Source organism: Macrotis lagotis, chromosome 1, assembly GCF_037893015.1.
Source record: "Macrotis lagotis isolate mMagLag1 chromosome 1, bilby.v1.9.chrom.fasta, whole genome shotgun sequence".
NCBI classification, from domain to species: Eukaryota; Metazoa; Chordata; class Mammalia; order Peramelemorphia; family Peramelidae; genus Macrotis; species Macrotis lagotis.
Genome location: NC_133658.1, coordinates 797,179,830 through 797,202,675, shown reverse-complemented (window position 1 = coordinate 797,202,675; position 22,846 = coordinate 797,179,830). Strand labels below are relative to the sequence as shown.

Below are 22,846 nucleotides of genomic sequence, written 5' to 3'. Positions count from 1 at the left end.
CTCTCTTTTTCTCTTTTCCTACTCATTAAGACAATATGTAATTCAGTCATGCACAAATCAAAAATACCTTCTTGCTTTTATATATCATTATACATAGAACCAGGTTGATAGAGTAGAAGTAGCCACAGTCATAGAGGCAGAAGACCTGTATTTCAGTCTCAGCTTTGACCTTTATAACCTCTGTGACTTTGGGTAAGTCATTGCATCCCGATCCTTAGTTTCCCTCAGAACCTGTGACATACTCTTTCACAGGAAGGTTGTGAGGAAAACACTTTGAAATCTTAAGCTATAGAAATGGTAACAATTATTGTTTACCCCCTGTCAGTTTTCTTAATAAAATAATTTATGATGGAAAGAATACTAGATTTTAAGTCACAGGACCTGTTTGAATCTTGGTTCTCTTACCAGTGTGCCTCTGGACAAGTTGTTTAAACCTCTCACAACTACAATTCTTAGCAACTACAATTTTTATAAATATTGGTTATTTACAGACATAACTACTCCACAGAAGAAAGAAACTCTTGAGCAAAACCAACTTACAAAATGACTGTATCTGGCGTTGTGTGAAACATTCTAACCCTCTGGTCTCCACCTTTTTATCTAATGGAGGGTGGTGTAGTTCACCATCTCTACAGCTAAGATGAGTCATTAGCATTTCTTATATTTTGACTTTGTTTTAGTCTTATTTTTGTTTATACTGTTGTAATTGAAATAGAGTAACATAGAGAAAATAACTTTATAGAATGCTTTGAAGTTTCAAAGTACTTTATCTTATCTCAGGATCATAATAACTCTATAAATTGTTGTCCTGGTTCTGCTCCCTATATTCTTAAGCTGTTTATACAAATCTTCCTGTATTTCTAAGAAATCTTCATTTTCATTGCTTCTTATGATACAGTAGGAACATTCTTTATTCTTATATCATATACCACGATTTGCTTAGCTATGCCTTCATTAGTGGACATCTACTTTGTTTCTGGTTTTTCACTATCACAAAAAAGAGCACTTTTAGGAATATTTTGATGTGTATAGGACCATTTTCCTCCTGTCTTTTATTTAGCTCCTTGCAATATATACTGAATAGTAGGATGTCAAAGAGTATGAACAATTTTGTGATTTTTTTTTCCATATAATTCTAAATTATTGGTCCATGTTACTAATCCTCTAACTTTGCAGTTGTTTAATAAATTATATATTTTTTAATTAGTAAAAATTCTCTTTTCTCTCTCCTTCCATATCAGCACCTCCCAAATGCAAACACATAGATAGTCAAGCAAAAAGTTTCAAAATTTACCATGTCTCAAATATATATCTGTTTATGTGTGAGTCTCATTCTATACTCTTGGTTCTTCACCTTTCTTAAAAGGAGGTGTAGGTATCATGTTTTATCATTAGTTCTCCATACTCATGGATGATCATCATACTGATCAAAATTTCTAGTACCTTCAAAGTTATTTGTTTTATGTCATAGTTGTTTTATGTCAACTACTATATTGTTATTACTGAATAAGTTGTTTTCCTGATTCTGATCATTTCCTTCTGAATCAATTCATGAGTCTTCCCAGGTTTCTCTGAAACTATCCCCTTCATTGTTTTTAGAGCACAATAGTATCCTATTTATATACTGTAATTTGTCCATTTTCTAATTAAAAATACCCTCTCAAATTCTATCCTTTACCCCCTTAAAAAGAGGAATATAGATATTTTTGAACATTCTTAGAGTTTGTATTGCATAGGACTAATCCCTCCTTTGATTTTTTCCCCCTCTTATAACCCCTCCCTACTTCTTCCCTGTGCATGTGCATACTCAGCTTTACAGGTGAGCAAACTGAAACCCAGAGAGGTACATGACTTGATCAAAAGTATACAAAGCAGTAAATGGTGGCACAGCCAAAATTCCAACCCAAATTCTCAGACTTTGAATCCAGTACTTTCTATCATGTGTTGCTATTTCTTTTCGTTTTTTTAAGAAAAATCTCATTCATTCATTCATCTATTTATTTATTTATTCAATTATTTATTTATTTATTAGGTTTTTGCAAGGCAAATGGGGTTAAGTGGCTTGCCCAAGGCCACACAGCTAAGTAATTATTAAGTGTCTGAGGCAGTATTTGAACTCAGGTACTCCTGACTGCAGGGCCAGTGTTCTATGCACTTCACCACCTAGCTGCCCCCCTAAATTTTATTTATTTTGAGTTTTACAATTTTCCCCCTAATCTTGCTTTCCTCCCCCCCACCCCCCACTGAAGGAAGTCTTTTGGTCTTTACATTGTTTCCATAGTATACATTTATCTAAGTTGAATGTGATGAGAGAGAAATCATATCCTTAAGGAAAAAAAATAAGGTATGAGAGATAGCAAAATTATATAATAAGATTTTTTTTTTAAATTTAAAGTAATAGTCTTTGGTCTTTGTTCAAACTCCACAATTCTTTCTCTGGATGCAGATGGTATTCTCCATTGCAGATAGCCCAAAATTGTGCCTGATTGTTGCACTGATGAATGAGCAAGTCCATTAAGGTTGATCATCACCCCATGTTGCTGTTAGGGTATACAGTGTTCTTCTGGTTCTGCTCATCTTGCTAAGCATCAGTAAATGCAGATGCTTCCAGGCTTCCCTGAATTCCCATCCCTCCTGGTTTCTAATAGAACAATAGCATACACTGCTATTTCTTAGCAAAATAATGGTTTTTACCTCTTTCTGGGTCTGGGCTCCTTTGGTAGTTATTCTGGTGAAGCCTCTGGGGCCTTTCTCCAAACAATGATATTTTTGAGCTGAAGGGGGGCTGTATGCCTGTAATTCCCTCCTGCAGGGCAGGCTAAGGCTATTGAGATCCATGAGCCACGTGAATGGCAATGGGGTTGTTGGAATGAAGCTTTAGCAGAAAGATGTGAAGAACTACGTCAAGCTGTCTGAGAAGGGGCAAATTTGCTTGCCCAGATGAAAATTGGGGCAAGTCAAAGCTGCTCTGCCTGGCAATCATGGCCAGCCTTTAGGGAGACCAGTATCAAAAAATGTCTTTTCTGGTTGAACAAATTTTGGTATGTGATTAAGAGGAAATGTTATTCTGTTTTTTAAGAAATGATGAATAGGATGCTCTCAGTAAAAAACGTACATGAGCAGATGCAATGGGAAATGTTTGAGACACAGTGGGTGAGGGTGGTCAGCTGCGCATGATTTATCCTTTCTCAGTAATACTGTGACCCAAGAAAACTTTGAAGGACTTAGGATAAAGAAGGCTATTCATCCCAAACAGTGCTTATGGTTTGAATATAGATTAAAGTATACTTTTTTTTAGCTTGATTTTTCTTGAGGTTTCTCTTTTTTTGGAGAGGTTGTATTTACTTTTACAACATGACTATTGTGGTAATGTTTTCATGATTATACATTTTTAACCTATCTCATATAACTTGCTTCTTAATGATGGGGAGTAGGGTGGGAAGAATGGAGAGACTTCAGAACTCAAGGTCTTAAAAATTATTGTTGAAACTTGTTTTTGCATGTAACTGGGGAAAAATCAAATAATTTTTTAAAATATTTTTTTCTTTAAAACCATAGAATAAAATACATGTGAAGAGGAAGCCAGTTACAATGAAATACAGTTTTCAAAATTTTTTTTTGCAAGGCAAATGAGGTTAAGTGGCTTGCCCAAGGCCACACAGCTAGGTAATTATTAAGTGACTGAGGTCAGATTTGAACTCAGATACTCCTGACTTCAAGGCCAGTGCTCTATCCACTGTGCCACCTAGACACCCCCAAAATATATTTTTTAAATAGTTCTTAGGGGCAGCTAGATGACACAGTGGACAAAGTACCGGTCCTAGAGTCAGGAGGACCCAAGTTCAAATTCAGCCTCAGACACTTAATAATTACCTAGCTGTGTTACCTTGGACAAGTCACTTAACCCCATTGCCTTGAAAAAACAAAAAAAATAGTTCATAGAGCCCAGGTTAAGATTAATGTTATGGGGGTGGCTAGGTGGCATAGTGGATAAAGCACCGGCCTTGCAGTCAGGAGTACCTGGGTTCAAATCTGGTCTCAGACACTTAATTACCTAGCTGTGTGGCCTTGGGCAAGCCACTTAACCCCATTTGCCTTGCAAAAACCTAAAAAAAAAAGATTAATGTTATAAATTGGCTCATGAATACTTAGTCCAAAGTGATCAAAATGATTTTTTTTTATTAAGACATCTTAATAAATGATACACCTCTCTCAAGGGGAGAGGGGCACTGAATCCTGGAAATTCTAGATCTTATGTATACTTTGAAAGACTTGTTCCTGCCCCTTTGTGCCAATCATTGGCTAGGGTCACAAATCTAAATGATAACATTCTCCCCCATATGTTTTCCCTGACTTGCTCTTTGTACTAATGAGCAAGAACAGCTACCTCCTTGACCATGTACAAAGAAGGAGGATACAGACCCCAGGTTAATTCAGAACTAGATGGGGCAGATCTGATCCAATATCAGTTTTTGATTAGATTGAGACTAAATCCTTTGTCTTAACTCACATAGCTGTCCATAGGCAACAATTTGGGCAGACCCAGTCTTTGTAATATAAATTTAACAATCTCCTTTCACATTCTTGTGGAACCCAAAGAGCTCCATCTTCCTCACAAATAAACTCTGGGATTATAGTTGATCTCTAAATACCTTTTCCTGTCCCAGATCCTACAGCAATTAGAGGGTTTGGAATATCTAGTACTCTTAAAATCTGAAATTCTATGGTTTTTTTTATATTGGCATTTCTATTTAATTAGCCAGGAGACCTTGGACATGTCATTTATTTCTCTGAACCTCACATTTCTATCAGAGAGGGCTAATCATCTCTGTACTCCCTCTCCTCTAGGTCTGTTGTGGGTAATCTGAGATTAAGGCAGAGTAATTTGATAAACCATGGAACAATGTAAGAATATGAGCACTGTTAGTCTTGCTGTTAATACTTCTGTTCTGCAGTAGCTATCTTTGGGGAAAAAACCCTAACCCAGCTTTGAGTGCAGCTTAATGATTCAGCAGTGCAATCCCTACTGCTTCTTGGCTGTGGGGAAATTTATTCAGAGACTCAGACCTTTTTGAACAGTTTGAGTTTTTGGTTTTTTTTTCTGTTTCATGTGTTTTTTTTTTTAAGAAATAAAGCCATCTAAGTTATCCCAAAAGGCCCTCCTAAAAACTCCAAGGCAGCAGAGAAATGATGCTCAATTAAATGTCTCATTAATGTTTAGACTAGCAACACATTCATTTTAGAGATGTCCAGTGTATGCTAGCAGAATATTATGCTCTTGTTCTATGTGTGTGTGTGTGTGTGGGGGGGAGGTTTCTGGTACATCTGGGTTCCCTTTGGGATCTGTGCATGCAGCTCATTCAAGCCTGTTTTGTTTTTCATTGTATTTATTAGGTTTGCCATACTTCTTTTTATTTTTAAAAATTTTGTGACATCTTTTGTGTCTGTATATTTAAAAACCCATACACCCTTCTCTCTCCCCTAGCCAGTGAGCTATTTCTTTTCTTTTCTTTTTTTTTTAAAGGTTTTTTTGCAAGGCAATGGGGTTAAGTAGCTTGCCCAGGGCCACACAGCTAGGTAATTATCAAGTATCTGAGGCCGGTTTTGAACTCAGGTACTCCTGACTCCAGGGCCGGTGCTCTATCCACTGTGACACCTAGCCACCCCCAGTGAGCTATTTCTTATAAAAGTAAAGGAGGAAAAAAAAACAGTTTTTGACTTTTGGCAAAACTAACTAATACAATAGTTGGATCTGACATTATATGCAATCATGAATACTTTTTTTTAAAGATAAAAGTTTTATTGCTACCTTTACAATCATTCAGCTAATAAACATTTATCAGGTGCCTTTTATGTGCCAGCCACTGTGATAAGTCCTGGGGATGCACATATAAGTTAAAAAGCTTACAAACTTGGGGTAGGGGGAAGACAGCCCACAAAAAGAAGACAGAAAAAGGTTAGGAATAGTAATCAGCATGGGGTATGATGGAGAAGTCCAAACGTCTATACAAAATGATCCCCTCAAAGGCTGATTATTCAAAGGGTAGCTCTAGAGCTCCTGGCCTTGCTCTCTAGTCTGAGGAGCTCATTGGAAGGACAGAGGATGGGGGACTAGGTGACACAGTGGATAGAGCACCGGCCCTGGAGTCATGAGTACCTGAGTTCAAATCCGGCCTCAGACACTTGATAATTACCTAGCTGTGTGGCCCTGGGCAAGCCACTTAACCTCATTGCCTTGCAAAAACTTAAAAAAAAAAAGACAGAGGGCATTGAGAAGTTGTGAGGACCAGGCAGATTCAATCTTGTAACATAGTGAGATTTCCTAATGATGAATTTCCTGGGGAAGGAAGGCATGATGGAGAAGTTGTGGAGCTGGTTGGAAATGGGGCTTTTGGATTGAGAGGACAGTCATTTCTGTCCACACCTTCCATATTCATCTCCCTCCCATGCCTCGGGGAGCCTTTCCTTGTTACCCCCAAAATACCTGTTAAACCAGCCCAGTGACTGCATTGGACTGTGGATGGCATTTCATACCCAGAATCTCCTGCTACATAAAAGAGGTATATTTTATCATCTCTTCTCTAGACCAAGGTTGGTTATTCCAGGTACATAATATGTTTGGCTTTGTTTTAGGATCTTTTTTTTAAATTAGTGTAACTCTTGTGTATATGATTTTCTAGATATCACTTAACCTCTATATCAGTTCAATGCTGTCTTCTCAGGCTTCTCTGAATTCCTCAAGTTCATTATTTCTTAAACAGTGCAGTCAGATTCCATACTACAGTTTGTTCAGCTATCCACCTCAGGCCCATTTTAGAGGAGCTGGACCATATCTTAAGGCATCATCCTCTGATGTCTCCTTATGATGTGGGGAGGGGACCTAGACTTTTGAATGCTCTGCCAGTGCAGCCCAAAGTCAGTCTCATGGGTCCAGTGGAGGTGCCAAGGCTTCCTGAATGATCCCAATGGATTTATAAAGTTGTATCTGTCCAACCTCATTAGCTCACATTTCTCTTATGATCTCAGCTTTATGAATTATTTTGTTCATAGCTTTATGAGAGGGAGATGCTAATGTTATCCCTGTTTTCCAGTGGAGAAGACAGGCTCAAAAAAAAAGAAGAAAAAAGAGAAGATAGGCTCAACCTTATTCTTTCTTTCCTGCCATGCTGTTGAATTGTAGGCTCACAGAATCATAACATACTAAAAGTATCAAAATGACTCCCCCAGAGTCACACAGTTAGTTCAAATTTGTGAGGCAAAATTTGATCTCAGGCAGGTTGTAAAAGGCTTTAAAAGCCAAACAATGGGTTTTATTTTTTATCCTAGAGGTGATAGAGAACCACTGACTAGATGAATCACACAATTTATACCTGTGCTTTAGGAAGATCACTTTGGCAGCTGAGATGAGGGAAGAAAAGAAACAAGCATTTATTAGGTGGAGGATGACTGAAGTGGGGAGAAAATGGAAGCAAGGAAACCAACCAGAAGGCTATTGCAATGGTCCAAGTATCAGGTGATGAAGGCCTGTACCATTATATGGTAATGTTAGGAGGGGGAAGCTAGGTGGTGCAGGGGATCAAGTAAGGGTCAGACTTGGAGTTAGAAGGACTTATCTTCATGAATTAAAATGCAGCCTCAAACATTTACTGGCTGTGGGACCCTGGGCAAGTCACTTCACCCTTTTTGCCTCTGTTTCCTCATTTGTAAAAATGAGCTGGAGAAGAAAATGGCAAAACACTTCAGCATCTTTTCTTAGAAAACCCCATATGGAGTTAGAGAGTCAGACATGACTGAAAACAATTGAACAACAGCAACTCATGGCAGCAAATCTAACACTCTTTGGGTTCTTTACTCAAAGACTAGCTATTAGGAGATTTTTTTATTATAATAATATAATAATAATAATAATAACTAACATTTATAGAGCACTTTAAAGAAGTTAAAGGCCTTTATGAATAATGTTTTATCCTCAACAGCCCCAGGTTGGGGGGGGGTGCTATTATCCTCATTTTACACTGTGGAAACTGAAGTCAGTAGAATTTCAGTGAATTGCCTTGGTCACACATGTTCGAGACTGGATTTGAACTGAAGTCTTCTGCTGCACCACCAGTTGCCTTGTGGGATCTGTGTTGTTAGAGACAGATCTTATGTGCAGCAGAGGATTTCTTGTCTCTTGAAGTATGAGGGGCATAGAAGTTTGTAGTCACTTTCATTATCCTTATTACAAATTGCTGGTCCTTTCTGGAATGATTTTGATGATGAGTCTTTGGTCAAGTATATTCTCTCTGTGGTGCTTGACGCTGGACTTGCCTGGCTTCCTGTCCATATCTCCCATTGGCCCATCCTACATTGGGTTGACCCAACCTCTCCTCTCCTTGAACCAGGCCACTCACTTATATTCACCTGTCTCTTTACTTGCAGTGTCGTATGGAGTGCCGAGATGTGCCAGCTGAGACACTCTATGATGTGCTCCACGACATTGAGTACCGCAAGAAGTGGGACAGCAATGTGATTGAGACTTTTGACATTGCCCGCCTTACTGTGAACGCTGATGTTGGCTACTACTCCTGTGAGCACCTGGGAACCTCCCCTCCATCTCCATACTCTTCCCTTCTATTTAACCATTTTCCCTTTTCAATTCCAGTCTAACAGAATCATAAAATTTAAGAACATGGAACCTTAGAACCATAAATAGCTTAGAATTAGAGACACTAAGTCTTTTAATTTGTGGCAACTTGAAACCATGAAATTTTAGCATGAGAATAAAGTGCTTTAATGTTTGCAAAAAACTTCTCTGTTCATGTTCTCATTTGAGTCTCCCAGAAAGATTGTGAGGTATATCTGGGGACATTAACCCTACTTTACAGATGAAGTAACTGGAGACTTGGAGAATTTAAACCCCAAGTCATATAGATAGAAAGTGTCAGAGACAAGGTTTGACATCAGGTCTTCCTCTGAAGTCCAATACTACTCTCCCTGCCCCAGTGCCTGCTAAAGATCTCAGACATTCAGAGCTGAAAGGGATTTGAGAGGTTGTATAATCCAATGTCCTTTCCTATTCAGAACTCCCCTAGTGCCTCCCCAACACCAGGGTTATCCAGCCTTTGTTTGAAGAGCCTCAATGATGGCTCCTGCCTCCCTCTTTTCCAAGACCACTTGCTTCTTCATTGAAGAATCATCCCAGTTGACTTTTAAATTTTATAATTATTCTAAAATTATTAAGCATTGATTTTTTTCTCCCTGCCCCCTCCCAATGGCCCTTTGCCAATAACAAACATTATATTTGCATAATCAAGCAAAATAAATTTCCATATTTGCAAGACTAAAAATGTATCTCATTCTGGAGAATGAAATGTATCTCATCAGTCCTTTGGAATCATGGTTGGTCATTGCTTTGATCAGAGTTGTCATCCAAAATTGTTTACTCTTTCAGTTCATACAAGTATTTCCCATTGTTTCTTATCACACAGTATTGTTCTTTTATACTCCTGCTCCATAACTGGTACAGCTATTCCCCAGTTGATGGGCACCCCATTAGTTACCAGTTCCTTGCCCACCACACACAGTGTTTCTAAATATTTTTATACATAGAGGATGACTTCCTCTTTGATCTCATTGGTGTGTTGTGAGTCTCAGTTGTTCAGAATCCTTCCTTATATTGATCTGAAATTCTTTCTCTATATGACTTCCCTCTCATTGCTCCTAGTTTTTTCCTCTGGTCTGTTTTCTCTGCTTCAGATTATGGTGGTCCCATCACTCTCCCTTTTCTTTCCTCAGTCACTTCTCCCTCCTTTCATTGTATTTCCCCTTTACTCACCCAGCCTGTGGAAACTGTGTTCTCCCTTGGAACTTAGCCTGCCTGGGATGGTGTGGGTGCTGTGTGCCTGACAGGGGGAGGAGGAGATGATGCTCTCTGTCCCAGGGGAGCTCTCAGTCCATGTAGGGGGAAGTGATTATCCTCTCCAGGAAACAATTAGAGGAAGAACAGAAACCAGTATTCCTGTGTGTGTATGGCTCTGTCATGCTCAGGGTTGAGGAGGGCCCAGGCCTGGAGTAGCAGAGGAGGCTGCCTGGGGGAGGGAGAGGATCATTGGGAGGCTGTGCTGTAGCCGGGATAGCTGTACCCTCAGAGTACTGCTGGTACTTCCTGGACTGGGCCCAGGAACTCCTGGCAGAGTCCTGGTTTGCTCCTTCCCTGGGGCCTCTGGAAGGACCCTGTGGGTTGCTGGATGTCCTGTGGCCTCCCATCTAATGACCCTTTTCTCCCCCTTAGGGAGATGCCCGAAACCCCTGAAGAACCGTGATGTCATCACTCTCCGATCCTGGCTACCCATGGGTGCCGACTACATCATCATGAACTACTCGGTCAAGCACCCAGTGAGTGTGCTGGCAGCACCCACTGTTGGGAGAAGAGCCTTAGCCCCATGGGTCTAGACTTGGCTAGGGACCCTCCCTTAATGAGTTATCTGAGGCAAATTCCTTCCCTTCTCTGAGGGTCTATTTTTCCAATTTTAAAATGGGAATGATATTTCCTTCCCTGTCTTCCATCTAGGACTGAAGATCCAAGGAAAGGAATGGGTAGGAAAGTACTTTGGGAAGTCTGAAGCTTTGAACAATTGGATACAGGGGTGCCAAATGCTTCTGGACTCCAACTGTGTGTGAGGCAGGGGACAGAACCCAGATATTAGAATCTGAGTTTCAGTCCCATAATTAACAAGTGATGTAACCTTGGGCAGGTCACCTGTGCTAGTCTTAGTTCCTCACTTCTAAAATGGGTACAAAAATACACCTTTGAGTGAGCAAAGCCCCTTTGGTTAGTTTTAAAATGCTTTGAAACTATGAATGATTAACTCATAAGACCTAGGCCTCCAAGATCATAGTATTGAGAGCTGCAAGGGCCTCTTAAGATCATTTGCTCCAGCCCCCCTCATTTTACAGTGACCCACTGTTTTCTTCTTTACATCCTATGTCCTGGCTTAGTGTCTCTGCCCTCAGTTCCTTCAGACTCAGAACTTACATCTTGAGAGATGGCCAGTGGTCTTCTGGCTCTGACACAGACTATCTGGACAGTTCCCCTCACTTTTCCTGGCCTCAGTTTCCTCATTTGTTAAATAGGAATCATAACCCACAACTTAACCAACTTATGTGAGGGAGAGTCCTTTATTATAAAGTGGGAGTGAGGAAACCTAGGTGCAAATCTAGATGGGGGTGGCTAGGTGGCACAGTGGATAGAGCACTGACCTTAGAGTCAGGAGTACCTGAGTTCAAATCCAGCCTCAGACACTTAATAATTACTTAGCCTTGTGGCAAGCCACTTAACCCTATTGCCTTGAAAAAATCTAAAAAAAAAAAATCTAGATCGATCTCTTGCTGAGTTGTATGGCATGATGTGGGCCTCTGGCCTACTCTGGGCCTCAGTTTTCCCAGTTTTTTTTTTTTAAATTGAGAAGGCTGGATTAGATGACCCTCTGAGGTGATTGTTTGAAAGCTGAGGGTCATGACCTCAGGGAAAAAATGTTCAAAAAAAAGAAAGAAAAGAAAGGAAAAGTGAGGGTCATGGAGAAGTTACTAGTTTTGAAAACTTGGGGTGGGAGAGGGCCTAGGAAAGGTTAGAGCTGAGAGGACAGAAGAGAGGTAAAGCTCCAGGGTAGGCCCTAGATGTCCCTAGAGGAGTAACAGGGGCAAAGTGGGGCAGTGGCCCCCATTGCAGCCCAAAGAAGGGAGTGTGGGGAAGAGGATAGTTTAGGGGGACTCTCCTCATCCAGTGTCCTGAGTGTCAGTGAGGTCTCTCTCTTCTTCCTGTCTCAGGAGTTAGTCACACCTGTACCTCATGCCTATCCTTCCCTTCCTAGAAATACCCACCCCGAAAAGACCTGGTCCGAGCTGTGTCCATCCAGACGGGCTACCTCATCCAGAGCACAGGCCCCAAGAGTTCTGTCATCACCTACCTGGCCCAGGTAGACCCCAAAGGTGAGATACTGCACCTGGCCTGGCTCTCTTCCTTCCTGTTCCTTTCCCTTTTGAGAGTTCCCCACCCCAAGACAGAGCAACTGTCCCCACACCCTCTTTGCCCTGATTGTGCCAGATGAAGTGGTAGGGGAAGAATAGGAAATTCATGTTACAAATGGAAGTCTTGATATGAGGGAGTAGTCTTTTAGTAGTCTTTGCCATCTGATAGGGAGCCCAGACAGAAATGGGGAACAATCATTTAGCATGAAAAGTGTTTTAAAAGACTCAAGGGGTTTTAAGTAGCCTGTGTTTGATGAACAGTGTTACAGATTCAGAGCCAGGAGGATGAGGTGGAGGGGAAAACCTTTGGATTTGAAGATTAGCTTGTCATTCCTGATCATTGAGGATGATAAGAGATGGGGGGGGGGAGAATCAAACATAATTGTGGACATTCATTTCTACAAGAAAGAATGGGAGAGGGGCAGCTAGGTGGCGCAGTGGATAGAGCACTGGCCTTGGAGTCAGGAGTACCTGAGTTCAAATCCAGCCTCAGATACTTAATAATTATCTAGCTGTGTGGCCTTGGGCAAGCCACTTAACCCCATTGCCTTGAAAAATCTAAACAAAATAATAAAAAAAAAAAGAAAGAATGGGAGGGAGTGGGGTTCCAGACCACCCTTTATTATGGTCCACTCTGTTCTTCTAATCTGTATTGGGGTGTGAGACAAGCCTCAGCCTTTCATAGTGGTAGACAGAAGCCTGGGTGCTATGGGTTCCCAGTTTTGCCACTTGGCAAGTTCTGTGGACAAATTTATTTCCTTTTCTACAACAGACAGATGCCATTAGGCTCTAAGCCTCTGACTAATTTGTTGATGCTTTTCTCCATGAAAATTTGTAATTATTGTCTTTGGAGACAGGGATAGGAAGAAAGAATTGGGGACTAGAAAGAGAGAGATATTTGAATATTTGGAGGCAACTATGGTAGAGTGGAAAAGAAACTCTGATCTTGGAGTCAGAAGATAAGATTTCAAATCCCAGCTATAAAATCTAATCTTGGTGAAATAATTTTATCTCCTTCCTCAGCTCAGATTTATATACATTTAAAATCAAATAAGGAGGTGGCTAGGTGGCACAGTGGATAGAGCACTGGCCCTAGAGTCAGGAGTACCTGAGTTCAAATCTTACCTCAGACACTTAATAATTACCTAGCTGGGTGGCCTTGGGCAAGCCACTTAACCCCATTTGCTTTGCAAAAACCTTAAAAAAAAGGCAAATAAGACCAATTAATTAAAAGAAACAATACAGGATTAGGAAATCTGCTCTTTGGAGACACTTAACCAAGGACTTCTAGATTGTGATAACCAGAAATACAATCAGATCCAAAGATTGATGCAAGTAGTTTTCTCATAGCTATATATCTCAAACCACCCATGTGTCTTAACTGAAAACTGGTCCCCTATTAATCCATCAGTTTTGTTCCCAAGTTCTTTTGATTGTTTGCAGATACTGGGTGGTAGGGAGGAGTGGGACATCTCCTTTTCTGATTTCAGGGAATTACACCTGTTTGTTCTTATCTCACAACTTGGAAAGTCCCCAATCTTTTACCCAATTAGAAATCAGATTATCTTCCCTCATCCAGTTTTTAAGTTCAATTTAATCAGCTCAGGTCTTTTCATCAGGGCTGCTTAGAAGACTTCTATCACATTAAAGTTTCATGTTTTCTCTTGTAAGATTTTACTCTTTTACTGGATATGTTCTTTTTCACTGTAATGGAAACCTTTTATCTTTTGTCTTTCAGAATTTCACATTTTATGCTCTCTACTCCTTTATACTGACAGTTACTGAATCTGTGGCTGAATTTGTGGTTCTTTGTGACTTGAATTTTTTTTTTCTGGTTGCTTACAGTATTTTTTTCTTTGACATGGTATCTCTGAATTTTCAATGTGATGTTCCTAGAAATTTTATTTTGAAGTTATTTTCAGGGAGTAATTAATGAATTCTTTCTGATTCAAGGAGATCTGAGCAGTGTGCTTTCATCATTTTTTTTTTTTAGGTTTTTGTAAGGCAATGGGGTTAAGTGGCTTGCCCAAGGCCACACAGCTAGGTAATTATTAAATGTCTAAGGTCGGATTTGAACTCAGGTACTCCTGACTCCAGGGCTGGTGCTCTATCTACTGTGCCCACCTAGCCCCACCCCCTTTTATCATTTTTTGAAAAATGGTATTTAAGTTTGTTTTTGTTTATGGCTTTCATTTAGTTCAGATTATCTTTCCTTGATATGTTCCTTATGTTTTCTTGTATTTTTTCAGTCTTTTGATTCTATTTTAATATTTGTTGTTTATTTTTTTCTATGGAGACTTTAATTTGTTTGGTCACTCTTATTTTCAGAATTATTTTGTTAAGGTTTTGTATTCTTGTGCCAGGTTATTAATTCTTTTTTCTAAATCTTTTCTCCATAACTCTCATTTCTTTTCCAATTCTTTATCACTGTTGTGTTTCATTTATATTACTGTTTTTAAACTCTTGAATTAATTCTAATTAGTCTTGTGTTTGTTTTTTTTCTGAGGCTTTTCTTGTAGGTGTATTGGGGCTATTTTCTTTTTCTGTGTTTTTATATTGAATATCTTGAGCCTCACAATAGTCCTTTTTCTTTTTTTCTTTTCTTTGGTTTACTCATTCTTCCAGTGCTCTGTCTTGAACAGCAGCATAATATTGCTGGCCTAGGTGGAAGCTTGGGGGACAGAGTCTGAGATTGTACCCCTTCTGGTAGAGCTTCTCCTTTTTTCCTCACACCCCCCCACACCTCCAAGCTACTGTCCAGTCAGGGGACTGATTTCACAATATCTGCTCTTGAGAATGGTCTAGGCCAGGGGTTGAGCCAAATCAGATCTATTGACCTAGTTTGAAGCTCTGAGCATCTCACCTCTTTGTTTTTTACTTTTTAACTTGATTTTTTAATGTTTACTTTCTGTTCCAAAAGGACCTTCCCACACCCATTGAGAAGGCAAGAAATACAGTATCTACTATACAGATGGAATCATGTAAAACTTATTTCCACATTAGACACTGTTAAGGAAAACAAAGACAAGAAAAATAAAGAGAAAAAAATGCTTAATCTCTGCATCCAGAGCCAACCAATTCTCTTTCTGGAGGCAGATAACGTTTTTCATCATGAACCTTTTGGAATTGCTGTGTATGGTTGTATAGAAAAGAGTTGGGTGTCTCTTTGCTCACATACTCTTTCTTTCCACTTCCTCTTGTGCCTGGAGACAGGCTTGAGTCAGTGACCAGATTGGGCATCCTGCAGTACCAGGTCTGTGGTCCTAGCCTACCTTATTCCACAATTCCTGTTCTAGACACTCATTCGTGTTTGGTCAAATTCGTGGTTGGTCAAATTCGTGATCTTGAGATGGAAAGTTTCTCTTTCCATTTTAGCTAGAGAGATTTATATGTGTGTGTGTGTGTTTGTGTGTGTAAATACACACACACACATACACACACAAATGGGGCAGCTATATGATACAGTGGGAGGAACAATGACCTTGCTATATGGTACAGTAGGTAGAACAATGACCTTGAAGTAAAGAGGAACTGACTTCAAATCTGACCTCAGACATTTACTAGCTGTGTGACTTTAGACAAGACACTTAACCATGATTGCCTCATATCCAGAATCTTCTCCCGTCATCCTGATTCATATCTGGCTACTGAACCCAGTTAGCTCTAGAGGAAAAAGTGAGGTTGGTAACTTTTCATAGCCGTTCCTTACTCAAATCCAGTTCACATGCTTGTCAATGGTATCACCTCCCTGATGTGATGGTTTTTCTTTGAGGGTGAAAGACAGCATCGTATATTGTTTATATATTATGTATATGTGTATATTTGCATATATGTATATACATACACTATAATTTCCATTTTATAATATATTTATATGTACAAATATGTATCAATATACTTTGCAAACCTCATATCACTTTCTTTTTTAAAAAAAGGTAAATATTTCATTTGTTTTCCAATTATATACAATAGTAGTTTCTACCTCTCTCTTTTTTTGTAATATTTTGAATTTTACAATTTTTCCCCAACCTCCCTTCCCTCCCCCACCCCCCTAGAAGGCAGTCTGATAGTCTTTACATTGTTTCCATATTATACATTGATTAAAAGTGAATGTGTTGAGAGAAAAATCACATCCTTGAGGAAAAAATAAGTATAAGAGCAAAATTATGTAGTATATAAGACAACTTTTTTTTTAATTGAAGGTAAATAGTTTTGGTCTTTATTTAAACCCACAGATCTTATATCACTTTCTAAGTGTGATCTGTTATTGTTCACATCTATTTAGCCTCCAACATTTTAAAAATCAGTGCTCACTGTATATGGATCCTGGTGCTGCAAGTCCCCATTTAGCTTATCAGCCACAAACATAGTTGGAACCCTCAGTAACAATAGTGCCCCCAGGGTGCAGATAGGGGGCTACTTGGGAGGTGATTTTCTCTAGGGAAGCTGGTTTCTGCTCCTGGGCATCTGAGCAGGCTTCATGAAGAAGGTGGCTTTTGAGTTTTTGAAACCTTAAAAACCTTTAGAAATAGGAACTGTCATTTGTTGTTTTCAGTTTCTTCATGTGAGAGAGGAAGAGAATATGGCTTAGAGTTAGAGTCCCAAGTGCATCTGGTGGTATTATCCTTCTCTGTACTTGATCTTTGCTACGCAACCCTCTCCATTAAAAAAGACCTTAGGGGGAACAGCCCCTTCTGTGTCTAGTGCTCTCACTGACTTTAATTTGGACACGCACTTTTCCTTTTTAGTCACCAGATTACTGGTTGGGTTTTTAGAAGCAGACCAGTAGGATCTTAGGGAAAGAGCTGAAATCCATCAAGCCTAAAGAGTCCAGAACTGATGGTAGTGAGGTGTTTGCAAAGGGGCCCTGATGTGGCCACAGTGGCTCTTGTGACTACAGGCTAACTGACCTCCTGGCTCTGGCCTTTCTGAGTGGGCCTCTGAAGAGGATCCTTTACTGGCCTCTTCTGAGCCTCCCTCAAACTAGTTCAGCAAGTGTGTATTCTGGATGCCCCTTACTCTAGAAATACCATGTACAACTCAAGAACAACCTGTATCTGTTGTTCCATAACAAGCTGCTGTCTCAGCCTCTGCCTCAGTCACTCAGCAAAACAGCCTTAATTAGACATGATTGAAGGTTCTATAGGCAGGTCCTGCTCTCAAGGAACTCCCAGTCCAATTCTGCATATAAGCACCAGGCCAGGCCAGGCCAGCAGGGGTTTTCTGCAAGCAACCTTCAGGGAGGCTCAGCCTCCTCCAGAAACTGGTGATTAGAAAATGTGTGGTGAACTGGTCTACCTTCAGTTTCCCCATGTTGCTTGTATGCCAAGACCAGGTAGAACAAGCAGAATCCCCTGTTCATGTGCAAGAGATTCTGAAGATGAGGAAATAAAGGTCAGACAGACACATGGTCAGGACCCAAATCTAGCTCTGGTTCCACCCCTCTATTCTACTGCCCTTCTTAGGAGAAAGGGAAAGGTGGTCACCAGTGGCTGAGCCCAGACCAGGGGGTGACTCAAGGGCCTGGAACTAAGGGCTAGAGATCAGATTGGCTTAGAATCAACGAAGGCCCAGGCCCCAAACCTGATGCTAACTCTGACAGAGCACCCATTGTGAGGTTAAGGCTAGTCAGTCAGGCAAAAAACCAAGTCCTACTTTGGGCCAACATGGTGTTGGGGAATAGAGATGGAAAGGAAACATCATCTGCCTTCTCCTGGAGGGAGGGAGTGTATTGTTGCAGCAACCTCCTTTTATCCCCCACCCCTAATCTAATACACACTAAGCCAAAGCACTGGTCCCCCTAGAGTACTGAATGTACAGCATAAGAGAAGGATCATCTCCTCTCACTATGTTGTTGTTTGTCCTTCGTTCTTGAGGAAGACCTCTTGAAGGGAGGTGATGTCATGACAATCACATGAATTGGATTTGAGTGAGGGGGAGCTATACTGTCACTAGCCTCATTTTCTCCTCCAGTGACAACTGGGTCCAATGGCCAAATATGAATCAGGATGACTGGAGATGGCCCGGATGTGATACCTAGGGCCACACATCTAGTGCATAATATCTGGAGGCCAGATTTGAACTCCAGTCCTCCAGACTACAGGTGCACTACCCAATGAATCACATATCTGCCCTTTCTCATTGTGAGAAAACGTTTGAAGAGGACAGCACCTATGGTTGACCAACTTTGGCAAAAGAGGGGCCCTTTTTGTTCCTTGCTATTTCTCACCTAGATGATTCATCATTTAGTAAAAATCTACTGAACATGTTATATGGACAAGCTAAGATTGATGTCAGATCTCATAGTGAAAATTCCGTTTCTGTGGCATTGAAAAACAACGCCTGTAAATTCAGAGGGGGAGGGGGAAGGGAAGGGGGAGGGGAGCTTCCTGGAAGAGGGAGGACTTTAAGAAGTGGGTAAAAATTCAATGGGAAACAATGGAGGGTAATCCATCTTAGGAACAGTGTAGTTTGGTTGGGAGACAGTAGGTCTAGGCTGGAGGAGCTTTAGAGAAGTTGGATAGGGAGAAAAGCAAACCTCAGAGTATGGAGAGTGCCACATGCAGGAAGTTTTGAACATGGTAGGTGGGTAAATAATGGTATCTGTCATTAAGCACATAATGTCAGAAGCACATGAATGAAGAACCAAGGTGGTTTTGGAAATAGTGAATTTTGAGGTGCCATTGGAGAGGACCCTGTGAACAGTTGGAGAGGCAACTTATCCAAGATAACTATAGAGGAGAGACTCATTGACGGAATAGAACTTGAAGAGACCTCATAGATCACAGAGTCCAAATTGCTTATTTTTAGACAATCTGTTCCTTGTCACATGGCCAGCTTAAAAAAATATAGTGTATTTTGTTTTCAGAAGCTCTTAGAAAGTCTAAAAACATTTTTGTCTTTTGGCTCCCATTTTGTCCATGTGCTCATTTCTTAACATTTCCTTCCCTGATGGTATAAAAGACTTTAAGGAGCATCTTATCCCTACCCTGAGCAGGAGGCTTTTCTTTTTCTCTGATTGTTGGTCATCCAGCTTCAAATAGGAGAAAGTTACTGAGTTTAGAAAAAAGCTTTCCAATGATCAGAGCCATGGAAAAAGGGATAATGACTCTATTTTATGTGGTAGTGAGTTTATCTTCACTTGGAGCTCCTTGTCAGGTGGGTGTAGGGGTTGATGCTTTCAAGGTGCTCTCCAACTCCCAGAGTTAGTTCATTGTTTTCAGTCACTCTTTTCCCTTTACAGGATCCTTACCCAAGTGGGTAGTGAATAAGTCATCTCAGTTCTTGGCTCCCAAGGTGAGTAGCCTTGGCAATTATGAGGAGGTGGAGGAGGGGAAAGCTGTGATGGAGATCAGGTCATGGATGCTGGAGGAAGGGGGAACCAGGGTGTGGGCAGGTGGGTGTGTGTGTTAGGCCCCATGATGATGGTGCCCTCTCTTCTCTTCGTTGTCCACTCTGATCCTGGTGGCACAGGCGATGAAGAAGATGTACAAGGCATGCATGAAATATCCAGAATGGAAACAGAAGCATCGGCCTCACTTCAAGCCCTGGCTGCACCCAGAGCAGAGCCCCCTGCCCAGCGTGGCCCTGTCGGAGCTCTCTGTTCAGCATGCTGACTCCCTGGAGAATATTGATGAAAGCAGTGTGGCTGAGAGCCGGGACGAGCGGGGGGCAGGGGGTGAAGGCAGTGATGATGATACCTCTCTTAACTGAGGGACCCCTCAGAGCCCTAGGGAACCCCAGGCCAGTTTCTCACTGCTCTGCTGCTGGAGGGGAGGGGAGGAGAGGGCTGAGACCTGGCCCCAGTTACTTCATGTTCTCCTTCCCCCAGGGAAGGGAATAGGGCAGCTGATGAGTTGTCCCCCTGTCTGGGGATGGGGGAGAGGGTGATGACAACCTCCTGGGGGTACCTTCCTCCCCCAACCCAGGCTGGTCCCTTTTTCCTAGGATGGGTGGGAAATGGAGGCAGATTTTGTATAGAAATTACCCCCATTAAACTGATACAACAGCCAGAGCCTCTGGTCAGGGCCCTCATTTCTCTCCATTCTTTCATTGGGTACCCGGCTTTCTTTTGCTTTTTTCTGTTAAATTGTTCTATCACCCAACTATTGTTTCTTTAATCATTTAATTCATTCATTTTTCTAACTGAACAGTCTTTCATTTATTCTTCTACACCTTCATTCAGCCCTTTCATTTTTTTTTCAAGGCAATGGCGTAAAGTGACTTGCTTAAGGTCACACTATCAGGTAACTATTCAGTGTCCGAAGCTGGATTTGAACTCAGTTCTTCCTGACTCCAGGACCAGTGCTCTATCCACTGTGCCACCTAGCTGCCCCTAGCCCTTTAATTTTATAATCATTCTTTTAATCTCTGATCCATTCATTGTTCATTGGTTCATTCACCATTCATTCTATTAGTCTGTATTAAGTACAGATCCTCCTGCTGCCCCTGTTTGCCCACCCCAACCATATGCTATGTCCTTAATAAGTTGTTGTATAATGGGAAAAACCCCGACTTGTTCTTTTGAACTCAGACTACTGAATTGAGAATCCTGGGGAGGGAGCTTTGTGTTGTTGGAGGAAGCTGTAATTGTTTGTCCTTTGTTCTCAGGTCTATGACATCAGTGAGCTGATGCCATGACATGCACATGAATTGGATTTAAGTGAGGGAGGACTGTGCAAAGTCAGCAGCCTCACTCTCCTCTGGAGCCATCTGGGGCCAGTGGCCAGTTTTGGATCAGGATAACTGGAGATGGATCTGGTGGGATATCTTAGCCTTTTTAATGCTAAGGTCTCTTAATAGAACAAGATCAAAGGATATGTATGGGTCCTGTGCTGAACCTCAGGACCCATTGACCTATCAACTCTGGGGGACTCAATTCTTTAAGGCCTTAGGGTTTTCTTTATTTCCAAAGCCTCTCAGACCTTTGAGGTCCTGTTCTTCCTTTGCTCCTTGGCTTAAGAGAGCTGTTACTCTATTCCCCAATAGCCCCCTCCCCTCTCCTTGCTACTTCCACTATCCTAATGACATCCAAATTTAGCCCTCGCCTTCACTTCTTTCTGGCCTCTAGACATTCCATGCAGTCTATAACTAGATGCAGAAATTACCCACTAAAGGGTAATATCTTCTGCAAAAACCTGCCCTGTGCTGATAGCTACTTCATGGCCTCACAAGAGACTGGAGCCTTCATCCCATCAAGCACCTGGGTCACCTGAGTGCCCCAGAGCGAGCTGCTTAATCCATTTTTCCATTTTAAGCTCCTGCTTAAGTCAGCCAGTTGAAAGGCCTGCTGAGGCCAGGATGGGTTTGGGAAGCTCTATCATTAAGGAAAAAAATTTATGATTGTAATCATCTTTCACCTTGTAAGGATCTCTGGTTTCAGTGTGGATATCTTCCTGATGTGGACATCCTTCAGCACTTACCCCCATCCCTCAGCTTTAGTAAATGGTCTTTGTGGATGAAGGGAGCTTCCAAACTCACCCCAGCTGAGCTGTTCTTGGGTTGATTGCTCTAGTCTAGACCTGGAAGGGCTTTATTGGGTCCAGACCTTTTATATCCTATACAAGGAAACTCACTGGGGGTGGGGTGGGGTGGGGTGATCTCAGAGGTTGGAAATAGAAGTGAGATTTAAACATCCCCCCATGCCCTGTCAGTTTCCTTTACTTGAAATCTTTGGTCTAGAGCAGGACCGACTGTCCAATCTTACTTTTTTTTTTGTTTGTTTTTTGCAAGGCAAACGGGGTTAAGTGGCTTGCCCAAGGCCACACAGCTAGATAATTATTAAGTGTCTGAGACCGGATTTGAACCCAGGTACTCCTGACTCCAAGGCGGGTGCTTTATCCACTACTCCGCCTAGCCGCCCCCCAATCTTACTTTTAAAGGTTTTTATTGAAATAATAAAATATATTTTGACTTGCCAATTTAGTGAGAACTGCTAGCTATGCTTTGTTTACTAAAGCATTTAGTAAACCCAGGGGTGGGGGGAACCACATAAAACAAAATGTTAAAAAAAACCCCAACATGTTGGCCACATAACCTGTGAGAACTCCAGGGGTTCTCCTTGATTGGTGTCTAAGCAGCTATAGGAATGGTGGCTCTTGTGAGGCAGGAGAAAAGGATGTTGATGAATTTTTATGATTTAATAAACCACATTTCTGTAGTGTCTTGATTACAACCCTCTGAGAAAGGTGGTACAAGGATTTTTTTTTAATCTTATAAAGAAGGAAGTCCATCCAGAGAGGGATGTGACTTGAGGTCACAGATCTTGATGTGACTTGAGGTTACACATCTGATCAGAGGCAGAGCAGGGGCTCTATTAATATTTACTGTTTATATGGGACTTGCAGAGTGCTTGCCTTACCGTACCATTAACTCTCACAACAACCTTAAGTAGCAGCTACCTCAGATGTTATCTCTTTTTATAAATAAGGGAAACGGACTCAGAGAGATTAAGCTACTTGTCCTTGATTGCACAAGCTAAAGTGTTAGAGGCAGGGCCGGAAATCAAATTTCTTCTGACTCCCAAGTCCAGGTCCAGGTCATCGGTATTTGTATTTTTTTTTTTTTGCCAGATCACTGCCCCCACCAAGTGGAAACCAGATAGGTGCAGGGCTCTCTTCACCCTAGATCATCGTTGCCTGTCTTGCACACCATCCCAGGAGTTTATGCAGCAATCTCCATTCTTTAGGGAAGTTTTTAGGAGCTTGGGTGTATTTAGGGTCCAGGGAAGATGGAGATGGCTAGCAATGTGTGCTGGAATGGTGACGGAAAACTGCCTGGACTTGGTGGTAGGAGGAAAATTTGGAAGAGGAGGAGTAATACAGCATAGTGGAAAGAA

General features: G+C 41.3%; 1 protein-coding gene across 1 annotated transcript in view; it reads left to right on the top strand.

The window, feature by feature from the left end:
• STARD10 (StAR related lipid transfer domain containing 10) overlaps positions 1–21,579 on the top strand; it is a 35,434-nt gene extending 13,855 nt beyond the window's left edge. The window contains exons 2-6 of the mRNA XM_074216800.1: positions 8,422–8,569; positions 10,274–10,377; positions 11,853–11,970; positions 19,253–19,305; positions 19,483–21,579. Coding sequence (XP_074072901.1) covers positions 8,422–8,569; positions 10,274–10,377; positions 11,853–11,970; positions 19,253–19,305; positions 19,483–19,722 — 663 coding nt within the window. The 3' untranslated portion in view covers positions 19,723–21,579. The remainder of the gene's footprint in view (positions 1–8,421; positions 8,570–10,273; positions 10,378–11,852; positions 11,971–19,252; positions 19,306–19,482) is intronic.
• Positions 21,580–22,846: the final 1,267 nt, after the last annotated feature.